Consider the following 24,384-nt stretch of genomic DNA (forward strand, 5'->3'; position numbering starts at 1 on the left):
TTTTTTTTCTTTTGGTTGCCTGGAATGATAATAGATTGTTTTTAAATATGTCATTTCTTTAAAAAGCATGATTCAATTGAAATGCTGACCTTTGGCAATAAAGTTGGTTGGAATTTATTAGTATTTATTAATATCCTTATTATTGATACAGAAATTATAAGAAGGAAGGAAACTTTCAAGGATGGGAACTAAAATGTCCCCACTATGTACATAAGCATAGACACAGCAACAAATATGAGCACACACGCATGTGCATTTAATTCCAGTAATCATTTCTAGTGTGCTAACACACTAATATAATCATATCTGCTTATTTGTATATCTTAGAATGTCTCTTTTTCCTGATGATTCAACCCCTTACTCCACCCAAATACACTTCAGAAACACACATCAGCCTCCTATGCCTCAAGCCAGGGAAAGAGCTCAGAAAACTCAAAGAAATCTCATGTCCTCTACAGACAAGCTTTTTCAGTAATAATTCAAAATAATGCTACAAGTCATCAAAGATGGCTACTTTGACTAGGGACTCAGAACCTCACACTTGGAACTCTTGGCGCCAGGGACTGGGGCTGAATTCTAATGGTAAGTGCTTTTGAAAAGTGCATCAAGATTTAATAGGATGAATTTCCAGACTTGGTCAGAGTTTTAGCTGCATCAATTCCATTAGTTTCAAAGCTCCATAAGGCCTCACCCTGTCTACATTGCTGCCCACGTTTTAATCTACACCTTTCTAAATTGTCTCTTAGACTAGCTAACTTCTCATTCCCTTTCTGCCTATTTTTGGTTTCCACATTGCCCTTGAAGCCTGTATATTCTCCTAACCTTAGGGGCCCAAGCTATTCTCCAGCCCTCCCTCAAGTTATTCCTTCAGACCCATATTTTATGATAAGCACTTCCTTCACTGATCTCTTATCATGACTTCATTGCACCTGACACATTTTTCAGGCAAGTCTCTACCATAGTCTGTTTGTACCATCACCAAATGCTGTATGCACACAGGCTGCTCCTGGATCATCATCTCTAGAGCTGATGACAGCTCAGACTCTCTTTGGAAATGTACATCTAGTTGGTGTACCTGAGCACTGAGCAAAAGCACCAGGATTCTTCCATATTTGGGGCAACTGCGTTGTGAATGTGTAAGAGAGAAGATTACACTGGAGTGGATCTCACTGGTTCTATGACCTCTCGTTCTGTCAATGAGGTGTCGATACATGCTGCCAGATCTCTTGATGGGCCAGTGCTATTATTTCCAAACCAGTCCTGAGTCATGGAACTGCCATGTAAAGAGGGAACAGCAGCAGATACCAGGACAAGAGAAGGGGCAATAATGATGGCCCAGCCCCCCATTAGATGCCCCTTCTTTCAAAGTAGGTTGCTTTCTGGCTTTTAAGTATCACACTCCTGTATTAAGTCATCCAGGGAAAATGAGGATTAGGATTTCCAAATGACTGTGCAGGACAAGAGCAAAGTAAGGCACAGGCAGACTGGGTGAAACTAAGGAAATATATCTGAGGATGGATTTTCTATTGATGGTTTACCTTTGTTCTCATTATTTGATTAACATTGTGGTTTAGAAAATGTAATCAAGTAACCATTTTTGAAGTTCATTCATTCAACAAACATTTACTGAGTATCTACTATGTGCCAGATGTTTGCTAGGTACTTGGGATACAGAAAAGAAATGAGACATTCCTTGTTCTCAGGGAGCTCACAGTCTAATAGAAGAGACAGACACATAAACGAATAACTACAATACAATGAGAGAAGGGCCAAAGTGTATAGAAGGCGCTTGGGTGAGCCCAGAGGAAGGAGCTTGTCCTTAAGCCTGGTGGCATCAGTGAAGCATTTATGGAGAGAGTGATGACAGAGTAGACTTGAAGGAGAAACAAGACTTCTCCAGGAAGACTGAGGAGCAGAGGGAGAGACAGTCTAGGTTGAGGAGACAGCAGGCACAAAAGCAAGAAAGTGTGGCAAAGCATGACATGATGGGGAGCCACAGGTCGCTCTGCATGGCCAAGATCTCATCTTCATGTGACGAAGTGGTGAGATATGAGGTCAGGTAGGGAGTATGAAATCACAGAGTGAAGAGCACTGAATGTGGGACTAAGAAATTTGACTTTTTCCTGGAAGCCATGAGAAGGCATGGAAGACTGCAAGGAAGGGAGTGAAATGGTCATCTGCCCATCAGATCAGCCTAAATGGAGGATGGTTTGAAAGAGAGGTGAGACTAGAGGGAGGGTCACCAGACAGGAGGTGGCCTAGGCAAGAGATGCACATGGGAGCTTAGAAGACAGTGAGGGTGAAAAGGTGACAGACTGGAGAGATACTTGACAAAACGTGATGAGGGATGAGAAAGCCTTCCTCAATGATCAGTGCAAAAAAATAGAGGAAAACAATAGAATGGGAAAGACTAGAGATCTCTTCAAGAAAATTAGAGATACCAGGGGAACATTTCACACAAAGATGGGCTCAATAAAGTACAGAAATGGTATGGACCTAACAGAAGCAGAAGATATTAAGAAGAGGTGGCAAGAATACACAGAAGAACTGCACAGAAAAGATCTTCATGACCCAGATAATCACGATGGTGTGATCACTCACCTAGAGCCAGACATCCTGGAATGTGAAGTCAAGTGGGCCTTAGGAAGCATCACTACGAACAAAGCTAGTGGAGGTGATGGAATTCCAGTTGAGCTATTTCAAATCCTAAAAGATGATGCTGTGAAAGTGATGCACTCAATATGCCAGCAAATTTGGAAAACTCAGCAGAGGCCACAGGACTGGAAAAGATCAGTTTTCATTCCAATCCCTAAGAAAAGCAATGCCAAAGAATGCTCAAACTACCACACAATTGCACTCATCTCACACGCTAGTAACATAATGTTCAAAATTCTCCAAGCCAGGCTTCAGTAATACGTGAATCGTGAACTTCCAGATGTTAAAGCTGGTTTTAGAAAAGGCAGAGAAACCAGAGATCAAATTGCCAACATCCACTGGATCATCAAAAAAGCAAGAGAGTTCCAGAAAAACATGTACTTCTGCTTTATTGACTATGCCAAAGCCTTTGACTGTGTGGATCATAATAAACTGTGGAAAATTCTGAAAGAGATGGGAATACTAGACCACCTGACCTACCTCTTGAGAAACCTGTATGCAGGTCAGGAAGCAACAGTTAGAACTGGACATGGAACAATAGACTGGTTCCAAATAGGAAAAGGAGTACATCAAGGCTGTATATTGTCACCCTGCTTCTTTAACTTACATGCAGAGCACATCATGAGAAACGCTGCCCTGGATGAAGCACGAGCTAGAATCAAGATTGCAGGGAGAAATATCAAAAACTTCAGATATGCAGATGACACCACACTTATGGCAGAAAGTGAAGAACTAAAGAGCCTCTTGATGAAAGTGAAAGAGGAGAGTGAAAAAGTTGGCTTAAAGCTCATCATTCAGAAAACAAAGATCATGGCATCTGGTCCCATCATTTCATGGCAAATAGATGAGTAAACCGAGGCAGACTTTATTTTTGGGGGCTCCAAAATCACTGCAAATGGTGATTGCAACCATGAAATAAAGAGATGCTTACTCCTTGGAAGGCAAGTTATGACCAACCTAGATAGCATATTAAAAAGCAGAGACATTACTTTGCCAACAAAGGTCCATCTAGTCAAGGCTATGATTTTTTCAGTAGTCATGTATGGATGTGAGAGTTGGACTATAAAGAAAGCTGAGCACCGAAGAATTGATGCTTTTGAACTGTAGTGTTGGAGAAGACTCTTGAGAGTCCCTTGGACTGCAAGGAGATCCAACCAGTCCATCCTAAAGGAGATCAGTCCGGAATGTTCATTGGAAGGACTGATGCTGGAGCTGAAACTCCAATACTTTGGCCACCTGATGTGAAGAACTGACTAATTTGTTAAGACCCTGATGCTGGGAAAGATTAAAGGCAGGAGGAGAAGGGGATGACAGAGGATGAGATGGTTGGATGGCATCACCGATGTGGTGGACATGAGTTTGAGTAAGCTCTGGGAGTTGGTGATGGACAGGGAGGCCTGGCGTACTGCAGTCCATGGGGTTGCAAAGAGTCGGACATGACTGAGCGACTGAACGGAACTAACTGAACTAATGAGGGATGATGATACAAACAGCAGAACTGTCTGAGAAATTAAACAATACTCTAAACATGCATCCAGAAAATACAGCCAACAGCCCCAGTCCCCCTCCCCTTGGGATCATCCCAGGCAATCAGCACATCTGCTGAGCATGAATAAAGGAATAAGAGCTGGAGCGCACATAGGGTCAGACTTCTCTAATTCAGACACCACTAACTTGGACTCTGAGACAAATCAGACAGATTGTGACTCCTAGCGAGTGAGAATTTCGACCAACTTTCTTCCTCTGTGTCTTTCCAAGCCTTTAGTCACCAGTAAAAGCAGAGGTTTCTTCCAATCAAGCGCTTGAGTTGCAGTAGACAACTGCTTACCTGGTGGCCTCTGAGGGGCACCCAATCTCTGCCCCCCACCCAGGGGCCATAAGGCCTGGGATCCAATCATTATTGAGTCATTCCTCTGGGAAAGGTTTTGGTCCCCCTGGACTTCTCTTTTATAAGGCCATGCTTCTTGAGATAGGTAAAATGGTTATTCCTTGTAAACCCAGTGGGATTTTGGTTGAGGATCATGCTTTTGGCTTTGACAGAAGGGATCAAGGTAATACAAGAGGGTTAGGTAGGCACCTGGAGAAGGTGATGCAGAAGGTAAGACTGAGGTATATGGAAGTTAATATTAAGATCTCCTTGCAAGTGCTCAAGAAACTACGGTTCTTAAAAAAATGCCTTCCACTTCTGGTTCCAGCAAATCACACTTGTACATCCTTATACCTTAAGGAACTTCTGCATTATATGTTTCTGATATGCTGTTAGTGAAGGCTTAGGGTGACCCACTATCTTTTCATGTACCTCATCCTGCTTAAGACCAATGAAAATCTCCAATGTGATTCATTTGTACAAAATATTACTACAAATGCTGTCTCTGAAACGATTTTATAACTCCAACTTTTCATTCACTCAGACCGACCTTGTCTTTTATCACTCCAAATTATGGAGATTTAGCTGTGTTTGCAGAGTGTAAATCAGTCAAGCCACAAGCAACAGAAGATCAAGACTCTGACCTTGAAGAGTCTCATCTACAGCTCCAGAAGGTAAATAAGAGCTGTTTGGGAAGCCTTGATTATAGAGGTTAGAGCGATAAACTAACAAAATAAATAAATAAGAAGAAATGAAACAAAACAAAACTTTAAAAATTACTTACTTCACTTGTTTGAAGAATCGTGAACTTTGGCTGTTTAGTCTTTGAACTGGGTGCACTGGGTTTGCCATCCAAGAGTGATCCAAATGACAGATTCCCAAAGCTGTTGTCAAATTCAATCGAAGGTTTCAGTGTGGGAGAGATGTCCGGGGCCTGGTCCTGACCATCCATAGGTCGGACATAGGCGGTTGGTTTTTGCTGTCCCATGTTTGTTTTGCAGTAAAGCCCTGGTGGGAAGTTTTGAACCAAAAGGCCACTGCTGGGAGCTAATAGAGACGAGGCAACTAGGGGAGATCCAGGCGCTTGCACTGTAAATTCCGGTGCTTCTGGTGAATTGGACTGATAGATTTCTTTGAAAGTATCCCCTCCACTGGACTTGAGAGTATTGTCTTCCTTTGCCAGTGGGTTTGATTCTTCAACCGCTCCAACTTGAGGCTGTTCGGCTGGGTAGACAAAGAAGTCTTCCAGTCTGGCTGGCGGCTGGTCTGGGGTCGGAGGCTGCATCTTGTTGGGCTGACTAGTAACTTGGCTAGCTGCTACAATGCTAGTGTTCTGACTATCTCGTGGCCAGTCAGGTTTTGACTTCCGGTTGCTATGTATTAGAGTTGAATTCAGTATTACGACAGAAGGTGGAGGCATTGGCGCCGAGGAGTGAGTGTTATCCTGCTGGTGCGCTGGGACCATCCGGTTCTTTTGTTCTGGAAAAAAGCTGGATTCATTTTTGTTGGTGGGAGTCTGGGGCATGGAATTCTTTGGGATTCCCACTAGATGATTCTGATTGGAATGGTTAGTTAGCAAATCCTTCATTTCATCATAGTTTCCCAGCGTGTTCTGGACTCGGTTGGCAAGTGCATCACCTTTGTTTGTCTAAAATAACAAAAAGATGGGGGTGGGAGGAGAGAGAATGAATAGGTTTGTGTTTCCTACTGTTAATGTTTCAAACAGATGTCCTAAGTAGACTAGCATATAGGGTTCTTTAAAATTCTTATGCTGCCATATAATTTCATACTTCTCATGTGCTATGTAAGAAAAAAATCAATAACACTATTGAAAGAGCCTCTTGGAATGAACTGTGTGATGAATGTCTATATACTCCTTGGCCTGTTCTTAAATATGCTCATGGGGTGGGGGAGAGTTTTACATTACGTTGCTTATGAATTTTATTAACAAAATAACTTATTTTAGGTCCAATGAGTTGAACTGCTACATGCTACGCTTTAACAACTTCCACTTACTGATCACTGGAACTATAATAGAATGTTCAATTTATATTTGTTCTTGACATATAACGTAGCCCTTTGTGCTACATTATACCATGAAAAAGTCTTAGCCCGTTGGATAAGGCAGTCAATTAAACTGTGCTATTATGACTATGTTCAGTTTAGAAAAGGCATGGGCTTAAACAACAACAAATTGAGCTAACTTATGACTAAAGCAAATCCAATTCCTTTTAATCAAAGAGTGTATAAATTACTGGTGTCTGCCTACATATTCTGGGGACAACTATGTTTACATATTGGTGATTCATACTCATTTACTTCGAAATGGTGCAATTGTTCATCAACAGTGACTCAAGCTCGCCTGTGTCTTTTCAAGGGTTTAGAAAAATTTATTCAAGAATTTAAGCTGTTGTTTAAATTAAAACAAAGTTAAATTTTCAAAGTGAGGCTGGCAACTACATCATTCTATGGGCAATCAACACCTACCAAAATGGTTGTGATTGTTTTTTAAAATAATTAAGATTTCCATGGGCTTTTGTAACATAGAAAAGAATAGCTTTCACAGCTAAAAAGTGGTGGAGAGCCATATACTTGGAAATGACTGTCAAAAGTCATCTTTGAACATGACTTTTTATTATTCTCTTTACCTACCAAAGGTGTTATCAAAACCAGCTGCTGAAGTCAGAAAGGCAAAGGGCTTCTTTGTGCCCAGCCTGCACTACCATTGCAATGAAGGAAAGCTACTTGCATCAGTGGAGCCATCTGGAAGCAGGGCCAGTGCATGGGGAAGATGCCCACCCTGGTAGCCTCCTTGTCCCAAGGGTCAGATGCATGTATTCCATGCACAGGAGGGGGTGACCACCCCCCTCATTAGTACAACCACCATTGGAGATTGATGTTTAACATATAAGGTTGCTTACACGCCCTTAACAGCTGGTGTGGAGCCCAGAAGTGTGCCTATTCACACCTGACATCGCAGGCTAAACCTCAGATGTATGGCTGAGTGCTGTTATCTGTAAGGGAAGGTGGGAGAGTGTGTGAATAAACAGAGGGTGAAGAGCTGGAAATGAATGAAATCATCTAGGGAAAGGAAATGAGGAATGAGAAGATCAAGCTTAGGAGGGAGCCTTGTGGCACGCCAACCTTTAAGAGACTAGGAGAAGACCATTCCCTTCTCCAGGGAATCTTCCTGACCCAGAGATCAAGCCTGGGTCTCCTGCATTGCAGGCAGATTCTTTACTGTCTGAGCCATCATCACCAGGCTCAGGAGAAGAGGAGGAGCCAGCAAAGGATAATGAGAAAGAGCAGCCAGAGAGGGAATCAAGCTGAGAACTTTGGCCTCATGGTTAGCATAATTGCCACAGATTGTATGTAGTATTCAACACAGATCTCATGGTAAATCATATAGGACACTTTCAAAGAAATGAGGGCATGTACAGAAATATGATTTCAAAGACTAAGGAAAAGTATGCAAAATGTATACTGAGGGCTCTGTGGGGGATGGGAAATTTTAGAAATCAAATAAATACATGTCAGTTTCCATTTTCTTATCCTCAAGAACATCTTGTATTGCATCACATGCAACCTTGGTGCTGAAGAAGTGATTAAACAATTACAGTTCCAAATAATCTTTACCTGAATAATCGCTCCATTTTCAGAAGTACATTTGAAAGGCATAATGTATTAAATAAAGGGAGAAATCACTTTTATTCCCTGAAAGTCCCTAGGTTTGTCAACTTTAAAGGTAGAAATTATTTTGTAGCTAAGACAGGAATAAACACATTGTTTACAGTGTTCTTCAATGGAGTTGCACAACGAACCAGCTGGGCAGTGGCCAAATCCAGACTCTCTATTCAATCCCTAAATTCAGAACAAAAAGATTTCATCGTTGTAAAGGCCCAGTAGAATTTGATGCAAGTTTTTAAACTTGCACGGTTTTTCTGGTCCCTCAAATAGTTAACCTCTTATGTCAGATGCCTAATAAACACTAATACCTGCTGTCTTCAAAGATCTGACCCAACAAGGGAAACAAGACCATTTTATTCCTCATTTTAAATGCTTCCATTTTTACTGTCTCCTTTAATGAATTAAGATAAGCTTCCTACATTAGACAAAGAGAATTCTATAACCATTACCTTTTGGTCTTAGCTACCAGGAAGCTCAGTTATTGACCTCTCATTGAAAGTTCATTGATCATTTATTGAAAGTTCATTGAAATTTCCTTGAAAGACAGTTGTACTGGAATAAAAACTTTGCCCCCTGATGTCACAGAGAATGCCACAGTATCTCAAAGTTCTGAGAAGACATTCATTCTCTCTAGGCGAATATCATCAGGACTCAAGAATCTCAAGGCCCACTGGTTTGCCAGTAAGCTAGTCACATCCCCGTTCCTATTTTAGCAGTAAATAAAAGGGACATGTTCATTTTATCTTCAGTGGAGAGATCCTAGTTAGGTCTTAACATCTCTTCAGTTTATTGTTATACTGACCTGGGTTTCTGATGCATGCTTAGAAATTTTTTTTCCATCTCCAGGTTTTAAAATATGCTTGAAATTAGAATTTCTAAGCTGGCCAATGTCTAAAACTGTTGTGTACATGCCTCAAATTAGAAGAAAACTGAAAGTTCCCTGAATAAAATAGAAAATCCACCTCCTACTGTACAAGGTCTACTACAGCTGTGATTTCTCTTCCAGCACAAAACTATGAGTTTTTCTTCAAGACTAGAGACCACCTTTTATTCATCATACCCTTAACACTTAGCACCATGTCTGGTACATATGAGGTTCTCAGCAAAATGCTGCTAAATTAAACAGAATCAAATAATAATTCATACTCTGTCTATATCAAAATAAAGGATTTGCAATGGCTTGGAGTCAAAGGTACATAAGTAGAAAAGCAAAAGTTAAGCTAATTTGGTTACTGTGATTGAATATCAGATTGAGCTGCTTGGTAGCTAAAGGCCAACAGGAAATTCTCATAGCATATAGAATTCTCTTTGTCTGATGGCAGGAAGCACATCCTAATTCATTAAATGAGACCCATGTTTGCTGGATACCAACAAGTGAAAAGGAATTCCTCTCACTGGTTTGGTTTGATTTGGTTACAAGAACCTTTGAAAAATAAAATAGGTCTTTTTTTCAGCACCAGTTTTACAAGAGATGCAAAGATGTTCCTCACGTTTCCTTATGCTGACTAAAAAGCAAGAGCACTGTACTGCTGAAGTCTAACTCAGTGCATGTCTGCACATGGAGTTAGAGGTCAGGCTCACAGCTCCAAGTGTGGGGCTTTCCTATACACTAATGGCATAAGGGATGAAGCTGGGATAACCTGGGGGAGTGGAAGGAGGTCAACCCCCTTCGACTAGCTTCCCCACACAGCAATTGTCAGAGGGACTTGTGACTGGAACTGCATAGCAGATAGTTCAAGGTTGAGTTCACTGGCGACAGTTTTGAGTTGCTGATTGACGGAAGATCCGTAACAGACGTGCTGTGGCTACAAGTAGCAATTACCAGGGTCATTCTTCAGAAACACACTGGTAAATTTCAAACACTCAAGAGCCAGGGTTAGGCATGAAGGACACATAGACACACAGCCTCAAGAAGTCCACCATTCGACAACCTCAAAATAATTAATAGTACAGAACAGGTGGTCACCACTGGAGGTGAATAACTATCAATCAGTTTTTAAATTTCTCAAGATGTCGAGATAAGATCCACTGGATAGAAAATCCATTTATTTATACTTGCATGATGGATGCTCATAATACACCAGAGTAACTTCTGGCTCACACTAAATCTTCTTCATCCTCCAGAGTCTTAGCAACCCTTTTAAGAAGCAAGGGATTCTTAGCAGTCCTGACTGCACATTATCAACATGGCAAAAATGGAAATTTAGCCATTTCAATCAATTATAGGCTTCTTTCAATTTGGCCAATTCTTTACTTCCCGTTCTAGATAATTGACTGATTGCTTAAAGGTAACCTCCACAGCCATTATTTTCTAGGTAATCACAATTTCTCAATCATCAAGGAAATGCATTTCCAAGATTTTCAGGCATAAATTACATGTCTGGTTTGTGGCTCATGACTAACAACACTCCTTCATTTAAGCTTTTTGTCTCTCATTACTTTGAGAAATGCCGAGTTACCTCAGTTTGCTTCTAATGTTATCTACAAATCTGTAGTATAATTTCATTGCAAGACTAATGTGTTAGGAGATTATGGTACCAGGGTATTTCTTTTTAATAAAAGGAGCAAAATAATTTAAGTTTGGGGTTTTATTTTTTTCTTTTATTTCATTTTGGCTAATGTATGTGATTTAGTAATTCCTTTTTTTTTTTTGGAACTCTAATATTTTTACAATTAATCTCTCTAAGCTGTGAGTTGCTATTTCTTTCTCTGATTATAATAACCATGATACCTTGAATTTGTATAGCACATTACATATCTCAAAGCAAGGCTTCCCCTGGCTGTTTGGCTTGATTCTCACAGCCACCATGTGAGTCGGCAGAGCCATTCTGGTCTAATCTGCCTTCTACTTGCCCCGACCCAAATGACCATGGATAAGCAACTTAATGTCTCTGCATCTCACTTTCTTCATTTTTGTTGATCTGTGAAGAGCTATAAACTGTCAGTTGCTGTTGCTATTAGCAGGTATCATTTTTTTCTATCAGGTATTATTATTCACTTCAGAGACAAGGAAACTTTAGGTCAGAGAAATAAAGTTTCTTCCCCAAAGTCACACAGGGTAAGCTTATCGGGTCTTCTGACTTCCTGTCAGAGGGTAAACAGCTTCCTGTTACAGATAAAGAAGCACACTTATGGGGATATGAAGCTGCAGAGAAGCCACCTCACTTCCTGAGCTTTTAATTCCTCATGGGAAACATGAGGAAAATGTGTAGCCACTTGCTGTAGGGACTAAAGAAGCATCTGTAGAAAGTTCTAGCACAGAGGAGGCACTTGGTACATGCCAGTTCCTCATCCTTCCCCATCTTCCCACACTAATCTACACATGTCATATGGCTTCACATTTCTCAACCGCTTTTGAACACATCCTTTTCCGCAGCACAGTACAGACTCAGATTTGAAAGTTACTAATATAAATGAAAAAAGCAGCCACAAAGGGATGTTACTCACCTTCACCCCAGTTGAGGGGTGGTAAGCATTCTTTCCACTCTGGGAGTAACAGAAGTGAAGCAAAGAAAGGACAGCAGGTCCGAGGGACAGGTGCTCATTGGATAGTTTATGAACTACCAATGCCATCAGATAAGCAATCAGGTCATGCTTTAAGATTTAGAGTAGCAAGAAGTTTCCTGAAAGTCCTGATGAACCACCAGGAATTTTGATTTTTAATTTGGCAAGCATTCCTGCCACTATCCTTAGCAAGAGTTGTGTAGGAAAGTCCTCATTTCTACAGTGGACGTAGGCCAGCTCTAGAACTCCCACTGCCACCAGCATGTCCAGATACTCCAAGGGTGTCCACATCAGTTGGGTCTAGGGAGCTCTTGGAGGAGTACCTCACTTCTAGTATCATGATATGGGGGAAAGGAGAAGCATACTTCCCAGTGATCTCCCAGGGAACCCTGACCATGTACACAGCATCAGATAGCAGTCAGTCATCAAAGCGACAGTGAAAGTAAGAGAATGACTAGGTCATCAACTGTTAGCAGTATTCCTTTCCTTCATAGTCTTGACTCCAAAGCAAAGGCTCTTCCCCATCAAGAAGCCTAAAGGCACCAGACTACTAATCACACAGAAGGCCTGGTCTGGCCCTAGACTAATGCTCCCATCTGTGTCTCTACCTGACAGACCCTTGTTGTATCAAGACAGATGGCTTTTGAAAACTTCTGACAATGTTGATAACAGGTTCTTTAACTGCCTACTCAAAATTACACTATTTACATCTAAAAATAAGTATGCATCTACATTACAGGCTTGTTAACAAGAGATGGCATTTCCTTTAAAGGTACAAGGACATTAACTCAACAAGACTTTAAATTATAAAGGGGGAAATAATTCAACTGCTCTACACTTCATAATAATGTCAAGTATGGAGTAGATACTGAATTTTAAGAATGAGCCCTTGACTAAAGCTCATTTTTCTAACCCATCCAAAGATAAGAGGGGGAAACTCAGCTGGTCATCCCTCTTTCTCAAGGAGGGATGAGGTTGGGAATCCCCTGGTGTCCAGTGGTTAAGACTCTGAACTTCCACTGCAGGGAGCATGAGTTTGATCCCTGGTCAGGAAATTAAGTTCTTGCTTCTTGTCCTGCCCCCAATCCTAAATCACTTCAACTTCCTGGCTCTACCCCAAATCTTGCTTTCCAGGAAGCACCCTCAGTCAACTGCAACAGGTTCTCTCTCTGCCTTTAATTTCCGTTCCCTCCAATCCACCACTCCCCACACTTCCAACATCATCTTTACAAGTCTTCATCTGTCCTGGCCATTTCCTGACTTTAAAATTGGCAATGACTTCTCTTCGTGTCCAGACTCATGTCCAGACACCTAGGTATTCAAAGCCTTCAGGTATCTATTCCCCTGCCTATCTCTTCAGCAGTCACCATGCAGTCATGCCCCCACTCATTCGTGATGATCTCTGCACTGGACAAGGAATTTCTTGGATGCAGGGACTAGGTCTTATTTCCCTTTGGACACTAGTCTAAGATGTGGCGGACACACAATGGGCCTTCAGGAAATGCTTGTCAAACTAACTATATCGCACCATGCACACATTCAACAGCAGTAGAGGAACTGAACCAATTGAAATAGGAAAAATGGATTATTAAAGATTACATTTCTATTGACAAATTGAAAATTAGTAGTCTCTTTGTCAGACTTTCCAAATTTGGAAAGCACCTGAGCATCTCAATCAAGAGCTTCTTGCTCAGTCTGAACAAGGCAGGAAAGACTCTGGTCTCACTAGTCACCGATCCAGACAGCTCACTGTCTACATCAGTCAGTATCCCCTAAATGGTGCTCTTCTAACATTACAACTCTTGATCATTTTCTCTATGGTTGTTTTACCTCTTACACCATTTTTGTTTCACTGAAGAAAATTACACTGCTACTAAATTTCAATAAAAACCAATCAGTTGCTAGCAATTCAACAGGATTCTTCTCCCAATCTCCACTCCAAATAGAAAGTTCAGAGGCAGTCATTGTGAAATCAACACTTGAAGATGTAGAAGTATGATCTTTATTGGAGCTACACACTTGCCAGAAGTCCACTAGAAAATCAACCAAACTACACTACCCCCTCTGGTTGAGGCAATTGCCTAACCCATGATTATTAATCATCAGCAAAAAATGATTGGCTTTTTCCCTTTGTCCTAGAACACTGATTTTCAAAGAGCTCTCAAACCACTGAACAGCTGCTAACAACCTGAAATGGAAACAGGAAGCAGTGGTTTTGTGATGAATGGCACCAATTGGGAGGAGACACAGACATCTCCACTGACTTTCTGATGAAGTCTTCAGGGGCCGCCTCGCTGATGATAATCAAAGTGAGATCAAGCGTCAGGGGGCATTCCTTGCTAAAGGTAGTGCTGGGCAGGAAAGAATTTCTTGGAGACAGGCAGTCTCATAAGTCCCTTTCAAATCTTACTGTGTTCCCCCAAGAAGATGGAATTTGTCTCTGAAGACTTCCTCAGAAACTTGCCATGGCCCCAGATACAGCACAGGTATATATTTCATTTGTAAAATAGATTCTCTTGGAAATGACTTGGGTGTTTTAAAAATAGATTAAGTGTTGATTAGTGCATTCAAAAATATAACAAGTGACCATTTTGCAGAAAGATAAATTACATACATATTCAGCTACCTTGTAGGGCTCCCCAAAAAGATCAAAGCCTGAAGAAAAGAGATCGTCTTCTTGCTGGACTTCTTGATTCCTCCGTTCCCATTCCCTTTTCTTAAGTGCACTACGGTCTTGTTCATAGTGACTGATGTGCAAAGAAAAAGACAAAAGGAGACAAAGATGAATTAGTCATGGAAGTCATGTTATCAATAAGAAGAAAAAAACCAACTTGAGGCTATCCAAACTGATACTGTATAGAGAGCCAACCTCCTTTTCTTTATTTCCAATAGGTTAAAGATCCTGACCAGTTCTTCAGAATCCAAAAGGAAACAGAAATTGGCTTATGAGACACTGTAGTCATGACCATTTAAGTACAGCATAATCCTCTTCCCTTGTCCTGGCTTGATTACTACAGGCAATTAGTACAGCCTACCCCAAAGTCAGTCCACTGTGCAAAAGAGTACTGAATTCAGGTTTCACTGTGTTGCCAACTATCTAGGGCTCAGAATTCACAGATGTCACCAAGTCCAAAGGGAAAGGAATTATCAAACATGTTATTGCAGATAAACAGGAATTCTGTCCTGAGTCCACAGACAGTATTAGTCTGTTGTAATGAAGTCGAAGGAGAAGGACTTCCCTGACAGTCCAGTGGTTAGGACTCCAAGCCTCCATCAAAGAGGGCACAGGTTCCAGACCTGGTCAGGAACTAAGAATCCCACATGCCACGTGGCGTGGCCAAAATAAAAAATCAAAGGAGAGTTTAAGAACATCTTTGAAAGTCCACGAAAAAAAAACAAATCATTCAATCAATCACACTCTTTTTTGTTTTGTTGTTGTTCTTCCCATAGTTTGCATCATAGGTGACTAGAATTCTTTTAGGGGGTCTAGCTTGATCAACAAACTCTCACTAATGAAAAGAGGTGCCAAAAGATTTAAATGACCTTAAGGCACAAACATTTTATGAACACTATGTTACTCTGACTTTCATCACATTTCAGGCTTTTCCCTTTGGAGGATCAGTACTATATCAAAGATACATTCTGGGTCCTTGGATTTTATAGAATGGAATACTTCCTCTATAAGAACACAATTATTTTCTTCATCATGCAAGACTATGTGTATTAAACTATAATCTGTAAGTCTCCCACTAGTGGGCTTTATTTTGTTCATTGGGTTTTCCCTCCTGCTTTCGATTATAACCCTACTCAAGGTGAGTACACATATGCTGGAAAAATTTTAATTATATACATGTACATAAAGTACCTAACAGGTGCTGAATAAATGTTTCTTTCCTCACACATGTTAATACAGGTATCCCCTGCTTTCCAAAGGTTTGCCTTAAGCCACTTTTACGAGAGACCTATGTTAGTACCTATTTGCGCTAACCAAAAGTAATCCAAAGGGAATCTTCACTTTTACGAAAAACATCATTGCCTTACTAATGTAGGTCTTTCATAAAAGCAAAGTGGCGTAATGAGAACGTTCAGAAAGTGGGGGATACTCTTCACTTTTACACTATTATTTTGCTTATTAAAGTTTTCATAGTAACGCTCTACTTTCAGCTACCGGATGAAACCTATAATGTCATGTGAAGACTTAATTAGGTAATTAGCATGCAAGAGAACACAGTAGCTAAAGGAACTACAAGAGATATACTGATATAATATTTAAGTACAGTCAACAGGTTTTGAATACATTTCAGACCTTAATACCTATCACTGGTAGACTACTTTGCCCATAAGTATCACATAATGTTAATTTACAAAATAAGAGCCCAGAGTATGTGATATCCATTGGCAGCTTAATTAGATATTGATATAGAGGAGTGGAAGAGGCCAATACACTTAACCATCCACCTTTTTCCACAGGAATACTTTAACTGACAAACTCCAAGTGACTTTGACAGCTTTATCTCCTGGATAAACAAAACTTCATTTCCCCATTTTAAAATTGTGGCAATGTTTATAGGATGTTTGGGCTCAGTGATAAAGAAGCTACCTGCCAATACAAGAGATGTATTAGAGCAGGTTAGACCCCTGGGTCAGGAAAACGCCCTGGAGAAGGAAATGGCAACCCACTCTAGTATTCTTGCCTGGAAAATCCTATGGACAGAGGAGCCTGGTGGGCTACAGTCCATGGGGTCGCAAAAGAGTCAGACATGGCTGAACAACAGCAACAGCTATCCTTTCATAATGCAAAAGCACCAGGTACAGAAGAGCTCCCTGGATCACTCATGAGTATGCCTAGCAAATGTTATCACTGCCTCGGAAAATCAAAGATCATCCAGAGGTCCACCCAAAGCCTAGGCCCCACATCTGGGCCCCGCCTGGTCAAGAAAGACACCGAGTCCAGGTACTAGAAGCCAGCTGATCCTTCATAATCCTAGATGCCATCCACAGATACTACATTTGTTGGTGTCACCTGTTATTTCCATTCACAAGTTGAGATCAGAACCCCAAACCTCTGCCATGTGACACAGTGTCTTCGTGTTGGATGCTGACATGCGGTCAACAGTAACACTTTGGGTGCATGAAGGGTGGAGCACAAGACTCAGCATCGCATACTGGCCATGTGTAACCCAAGCCCATCATCAATTTGCCAAAACTGAACAATGATGGGGTGTCTGGGGTGGGATGGGGGGCAAGTTAAAGCAATATTTAGTGGGAGCAGGAGGCTGGGGGGAAGGTTTGCTACAGAGAAGAAAAACACTTCATTTCTTTGCCCTCAGCAGCAATGACCCTCCAAACATGAGCACCAAAGCGTCATGCTTCCAAGAAACATGAGCAAGATGTCAGTTTTCCAGCTCTCTGTTCATTCTGCGCACCTGACAGCCCAGAATGACAGGCCCGGGGATTGCATTTCATACTCCCACAAGAAGCACGGAAGGACTTCGGTCTCTTGGCTTTGCAAACTACCTCTCTCCAGCTCTGAGGGCCAAGATAATTAAAATACCAAAGGAAAGAAAGGACAAGAAGAAAGGACATGTACTTCAACATGCATGACAACCCTTTCAGCGGCTGGCACTCAGGGCACTTGGTGCTTTCAACCCAGGCTGGATGCGTTAGGAGGCTCTCGGCTGCATTTTGCATCAGTTCATTAAGCTACCAGATTCCAGATGAGAAATCTGAATAGCAGATTGAGCTTGCACATGGGTGTTATCTGTGGCGAGCAAACTGCCTGCTGCATTTTTTAACACATACAACAAAGAACAGTTAATTCTCATATCTCTGGCGAGAGAGAATTTCATCTCCATAGAGTTCCGCTGCTCCTGGAAGGCAACCAACTCTCCAATTTTTTTCCTTTTTCGCTCAGCACGGCATTGTATTGAAAGCTTCACCCGGCGAGGTATAATGAGGAATGAACTATATGGTGATGAGGCTTTCACAGTGCAGAACGTCACTGTATTCTGACTGAAACCAAAATGACTAATTTGAAGCACCAGCTAATTAAAACCCCAGCTATGTATTTAGCCTCTTGTTACACCTACTGCAGTTTATAATCACAAGGACCTCTTTACCTACTCAATTAAAGTTATTCAGATTCTGGGAGGTTGTGTTTGAACCTATGAGCCCTGCAGAGACCACAGGAAAGCCGAGTCTGTCCCTTGAAGATCTGATGCCCTGTTACACGCCTAGGCTTGTCTTCCCATGAAGAAAAAAGGTGGGGGGGGTGCTCCATGGCCCACAAAGACATGCTCAAGCCAGAAGTCAGAATTCATCCCCATGTTACTGGTCTGAACAATTCACTTTCCTCACACTGATAAAGACAGAGCAAACTAGTCCTCTCGGTGTGAAAACTCATTTTCACATTAGGAAGTTGGGCCCCAAAGCACAACTTGAGGCCTCTACACTCTTAGCAGGAATAATGTTCTTCCAACTGTTTCCTACAGGATAGAAGGGAATTTGGCACATTATGGTGACACTGAACACTCAAAATCCAGGGGGAGGACCAAATCAGGGAATGGGACCAAGAGATATAAACTACTATATGTAAAATAGATAAGCTAAAAGGATATTTTATACAGCATAGGGACTATAGCCAATATTTGATAATAACTCTAAACGGAGTATACTCTATAAAACGTTGAGGCTGTCATGTTTGACACCTGAAACAAATATAATATTGTAAATCAACTATATCTCAATTTAAACATGCATTTAAAAAAAAGCCACCTCAATTTACTCTTCATTGACCAAAGGCCTTGGTTTTCTCTCTGTACAACCTATCTTTTTGGAGTCCCTGCTTCACTGACATCTCTACCAGCTGACAGAGAAAGGACAGAAAAAAGAACAAGCTCCATTCAAGTAAATACATTTAAGTCACAAAAACCTTGAACTACACCAGTTGGAGCTGCATGGGTCCAGTTACACGCAGATTTTTTCAATAGTAAATAGTAAGGTACCACACAGTCCACAGGTGGTTGAACCCAAGGTTGGCTGAATCCACTGATGCAGAATCACAAATAGAAAGGGACTGCAGATACAAAGGGTTGATGCCCCTTAGCCCACCTTGTTCAAAGGCCAATGGTACTCTGTTACTCATTCCAATACAAGGCGGTTATGAGAAGTTACTCTCTAGAATGGATCTTTTATATTAGCTCAGGTTTCACCCACCCATAGGACTTCCCTGGTGGCTCAGAGGTTAAAGCATCTGCCTCCAATGCGGGAGACCTGGGTTCGATCCCTGGGTCGGGAAGATCCCCTGGAGAAGGAAATGGCAAACCACTCCAGTATTCTTACCTGGAGAATCCCATGGACGGAGGAGCCTGGTAGGCTACAGTCCACGGGGTTGCAAAGAGTCGGACACGACTGAGCGACTTCCCTTTCCCTTTCCCTTTCACCCACCCATTGTTCTCCCTGGCCTCCAAATTACAGACAACCTGCCCTCCTAACACAGGAGGGATATATGACCCTCTGGAGAGGAATGGAGTCAGCTCAAAGCCTCATCAGGGGAGTGGCAAAGGAAGATGCCAATCCATGTCTCTTCCATCTTTTAAGTTCAAGTGATTTCTTCTCCTTCTCTCAGATATTCTCCTATCCTCGTCCTTAAGCCAGATCTTGGACTCAGGCAATTCCTACTTTCATCATTAGAAGCCACAGGCACATTTGTGGGGAGATAAAACCTAGGACACATGTAAATAGCTTCACTGAGATGGAAGAAGTTCAATTCTGCTGTCTTCATTAGCTCACAGTGGTAGGACACCCGGGCTGACAATGCAGACTCTGCTGTCACCATCATCGAGTTCTTGTCCCTTCATTTTCCAGATGAGGAAATTGAGCTCAAAAAGGCAATGGGCCTCACAGGATATCTGTAGCAGAACTGGGAGGCAGAACTCAGGTTTTCTAATTCCCAAACTAGCCCTCTTCCTAATACCCCAAGGTTTGTCCCTTCTGACTCCATGTTTCCATCACCCTCAAGGATAACTACTAGTCCCATTTGCACTCTGTTGGTCAACTTTCCTTAGGATGGTATTTTATTGGAAATTGCCAGTAGGAAAAACTTTAGGAGTTTAATTTGGATGCGAGTGAGTATAGAAAAACCATTAGTTTCCTTATACCGTAATGTACAGAGCCTAAAGGGATTGTAAAAATTAACTACATCTGTGGGAAGAAGCTGAGCAAGTGAGAGTAAAAACCAGCTTAAGTCCATTTGGTTTGTATATTTCATGAAGTTTAATCATCGTTGCTTACCTAATTTGGTTATTTTACAAAGCTAGTTGGGAAAACATTAAAAAAACTGATATTTTTAAACAAGTTTGTTTATACTGCTAATATAAGATTTACAGTAGTAACAATGTATAACTCAGTCTCACTTGTTTTCTAATCCAGCTGGCACTAAAACACCTTTATTTGGGCTAATGTCTTTGTAAAAGCATAAAAATACATATTTAATTCACCCGAGGGAAAAACATAAGCTATAACTCACTCTTTGTGATTCTCCTGAATGAATTTCTGCCTTCTATAAAATGTGTAGATATTTATGTTTACTGCATGTTCCAGAATTCCAAGTGGTACTTTTTTTTCAATCTGTTACCAAGTCAGTCACTCAGTCATGTCCGACTCTTTGTGACCCCATGGACTGCAGCACACCAGGCTTCCCTATCCATCACCAACTCCCAGAGCTTGCACAAACTCATGTCCATCAAGTCAGTGATGCTATCCAAACATCTCATATTTTTTTCAATATCTAGCCTAATTTTGAATTTAACACTGATCTAATGTCTATACAGCTTCTCTCAGTTTAAAAAAATCACTCATTATTAGAGAAATGCAAATCAAAACCACAATGAGGGTGTGCCAGTCAGAATGGCTGCCATCAAAAAGTTTACAAACAATAAATGCTGGAGAGAGTGTGTAGAAAAAGGAACCCTCTTACACTGTTGGTGAGAATGCAGACTGGTTCAGCCACTATGGAAAACAGTGTGGAGATTCCTTAAAAAACTGGAAATAGAACAGCCATATGACCCAGCAATCCCACTGCTGGGCATACACACCAAGGAAACCAGAATTGAAAGAGACACATGTACCCCAATGTTCGTTTCAGCACTGTTTTTACAATAGCTAGGAAATGGAAGCAACCTAGATGTCCATCGGCAGATGAACGGACAAGGAAATTGTGGTACATATACACAATGGAATACTGCTCAGCCATAAAAAAGAACACATTTGAGTCAGTTCTAATGAGGTGGATGAAACTGGAGCCTATTATACAGAGTGAAATAAGTCAGAAAGAGAAAAACCAATATGGTATATTAACGCATACATATGGAATTTAGAAAGACGGTAATGATGATCCTATACGCAAGGCAGCAAAAGTGACACAGACGTAAAGAACAGACTTTTGGACTCTGTGGGAGAAGGCGAGGGTGGGATGATTTGAGAGAATAGCACTGAAACCTGTATATTACCATATGTAAAATAGATGACCAGTGCAAGTTCAATGCATGAAGTAGGGCAACCAAAGCCAGGGCTCTGGGACAACCCAGAGGGATGGGGTGGGGAGGGGAGTGGGAGGGGAGTTCAGGATGGGGGGACACATGTATACCTGTGGCTGATTCATGTTGATGTATGGCAAAAGCCACCACAATATTATAAAGCAATTAGCCTCCAATTAAAATAAATTAATTAATTAAAAAAGAAAACCTCTGCCATTTAATACATTCAAAATCAACTTCAAGTTAAATTCTCATTGTATCTGCTAATATCCATGAGCATTTCAGTGTGAAGTGCTATTTCCAAACAAGTCTAAAAAGCTAAAAACAGGCTATCATTATTTTGCACATATAGGGAAAAACACAAGAGAACCTTGGACCTGGAGATATGAACATGACCTTGAAAAAGGGTTTCTAATATTGGTAGAACCTCTAATGTTACATACATACAACCATACATACAACCACTCTCTTCAGCAAATGGACTCTCTTCCTCACAGACATTGGCTCTCATTAAAAAGAAAAAAAAATCAAGATGGGAATGAAAGGACAGAAAACACAAGAGACATTTACTCACCACATCTGTCAGCTGCCCACCCAGTCATGCCAATTTCTTTAGGTCTTAGGGAAAAGGGCCAGTGCTCATTCTGAGAATTCCCTTAAATCTGTGCTTCCAGAAGTCCTGCATGGAAACAGGTTTAATATTCCCCTGATGGGGCACCTTGAGGAGACCCCAGTTCCTCTACTTCTGAAAGACGAAGCGGATTCAGTTCACCCCAGAGGTTTGTCAAATCATCCTCCAGTGGGGTCGGGCAGATAATTCAAGAATCACCCCTCATGTTTTATTTTTGTCTCACCTACTCTCCTTCTCTTCTACTCACCACCCAGTTTTAAAAATTATTATAACAACTCGATTGAGATATAATTCACAAACCATTCAATTCACCCATTTCAAGTATACAATCAGTGGTATTCAACATATTCATAGCATTTCACAACTATCACCATGATATAATTTTAGAATATTTGTCTGATGCCCAAAAGCAGCCATGTACCTTTTAGGCATTACTCCTTACCCTGAATCCTCCCTTCCAGGCCAGTCCAAAGCAACCACTAATTTCCTTTTTCTCTGAATGAATTTGCTTTTCCTGGATATTTCATTCACATGATGTAGGCTTTTGTGCCTGACTTCTTTCACTTATGAAAATGTTTTCAAGGTTCATCCACGTTGTAGCATGGATCAATACTCCATTCTTTTTTTTTTTTTTTTTTTCGTATCTGAATAATATTCTACTGTTGGACATTCCTGGTCCTAAGTTACACCTAACTTACACCTGGTCCTAAGTTAAGCTTATTTAACTTATATTCAGAGTACATCATGAGAAACACTGGGCTGGAAGAAACACAAGCTAGAATCAAGATTGCCGGGAGAAATATCAATAACCTCAGATATGCAGATGACACCACCCTTATGGCAGAAAGTGAAGAAGAACTAAAAAGCTTCTTGATGAAGGTGAAAGAGGAGAGTGAAAAAGTTGGCTTAAAGCTCAACATTCAGAAAACTAAGATCATGGCATCTGGTCCCATCACGTCATGGGAAATAGATGGGGAAACAGTGGAAACAGTGTCAGACTTTATTTTTTGGGGCTCCAGAATCACTGCTGATGGTGATTGCAGCCATGAAATTAAAAGATGCTTACTCCTTGGAAGGAAGGTTATGGCCAACCTAGATAGCATATTTAAAAGCAGAGACATTACTTTGCCAACAAAAGTCTGTCTAGTCAAGGCTATGGTTTTTCTAGTGGTCACGTATGGATGTGAGAGTTGGATGGTGAAGAAAGCTGAGCGCCGCAGAATTGATGCTTTTGAACTGTGGTGTTGGAGAAGACTCTTGAGAGTCCCTTGGCCTGCGAGGAGATCCAATCAATCCATCCTAAAAGAGATCAGCCCTGGGTGTTCATTGGAAGGACTGATGTTGAAGCTGAAACTCCAATACTTTGGCCACCTCATGCGAAGAGTTGACTCATTGGAAAAGACCCTAATGCTGGGAAGGATTGGGGGCAGGAGGAGAAGGGGATGACAGAGGAGGAGATGGTTGGATGGCATCACCGACTCGATGGACATGGGTTTGGGTAGACTCTAGGAGTTGGTGACAGACAGAGGCCTGGCGTGCTGCAATTCATGGGGTCGCAAAGAGTTGGACACAACTGAGCGACTGAACTGAACTGAACTGAACTGAACTGAACTGAAAGTTACACCAGGCTCATTCAGGAGGTTCAATCTTGTGAGCTGATAATGATTTAACTGGGGTTCTCTATGTGTCCCATTAGACATTTTACTCCTTAAGGAAAAGGTCCATGACTTCTAAGTCACTGACAGTATGCTACAAGTGAGCACAGCAAATCTTCTTATATATAAATAAGCGATGCTAAATACAGATAGTGTGAGGAAGACACTTTTAAAAAGTATTTACCTTTAAGCTTAGGGCAAAATTATTTTGACTAGCCTACCAAACTCCCCAAATGATGCAATACCTCTAAAATATACCAACTCAAGATGTGAAGATAATTAAATATATCTAGGAATGGTGAAAATGCTTCCCAGGTGGCGCAGTGGTAAAGAATCTGCCTGCTAGTGGAAAAGACTCAGGTTCGATCAGGCACAGGTCAGGAAGATCCCCTGGGGAAGGAAATGGCAACCCACTCCAGTATTCTTGCCTGGGAAATTCCATGGACAGAGAAGCCTGGCGGGCTACAGTCCATGGTGTTGCAAAGAGCTGGACATGACTGAAGCTACTAACACACACACAGGACAGCACAGAACAGTTGATCAAGGTTGGTCATCAAAAATCTCAACTCCCTGCTTCAGATGATCTGAGCAGAAAATCTCAGCTTGGAGGGGGCTCTTATGGTAGATACTCAGATAGGTAATGATTGGCAACAATATTGTAAGAGTGCACAAAAATTTCATTTTTGAGTGGATTCCATTTTAATGGAAATGCTACTTTTTTATAGAATGACCATGACTCTGGCAACCCAAAGATCTGCCTGCAGTTGTACTCAACATATCAATAACTTTCTGGAAGTCTGTTAAAATGCACTTTAAAAGCAATCTTTCCAGTGAAATTAAATTCTTTTG

General features: G+C 41.2%; 1 protein-coding gene across 3 annotated transcripts in view; it reads right to left on the bottom strand.

Moving 5' to 3' along the window:
• AFF2 (ALF transcription elongation factor 2) overlaps nt 1–24,384 on the bottom strand; it is a 523,475-nt gene that overhangs the window by 343,147 nt on the left and 155,944 nt on the right. For 2 of the 3 annotated variants that reach the window (XM_081563762.1, XM_081563761.1), the window contains exons 2-3: nt 14,340–14,460; nt 5,307–6,170 (exon numbers count right to left, since the gene is read on the bottom strand). In XM_081563762.1, coding sequence (XP_081419888.1) covers nt 5,307–6,170; nt 14,340–14,460 — 985 coding nt within the window. The remainder of the gene's footprint in view (nt 1–5,306; nt 6,171–14,339; nt 14,461–24,384) is intronic. The other variant, XM_081563763.1, reaches the window with a different exon arrangement.

The sequence above is a fragment of the Giraffa tippelskirchi genome, chromosome X (assembly GCF_054371585.1).
Source record: "Giraffa tippelskirchi isolate mGirTip1 chromosome X, T2T-mGirTip1v1.2.pri, whole genome shotgun sequence".
Lineage (NCBI taxonomy): Eukaryota > Metazoa > Chordata > Mammalia > Artiodactyla > Giraffidae > Giraffa > Giraffa tippelskirchi.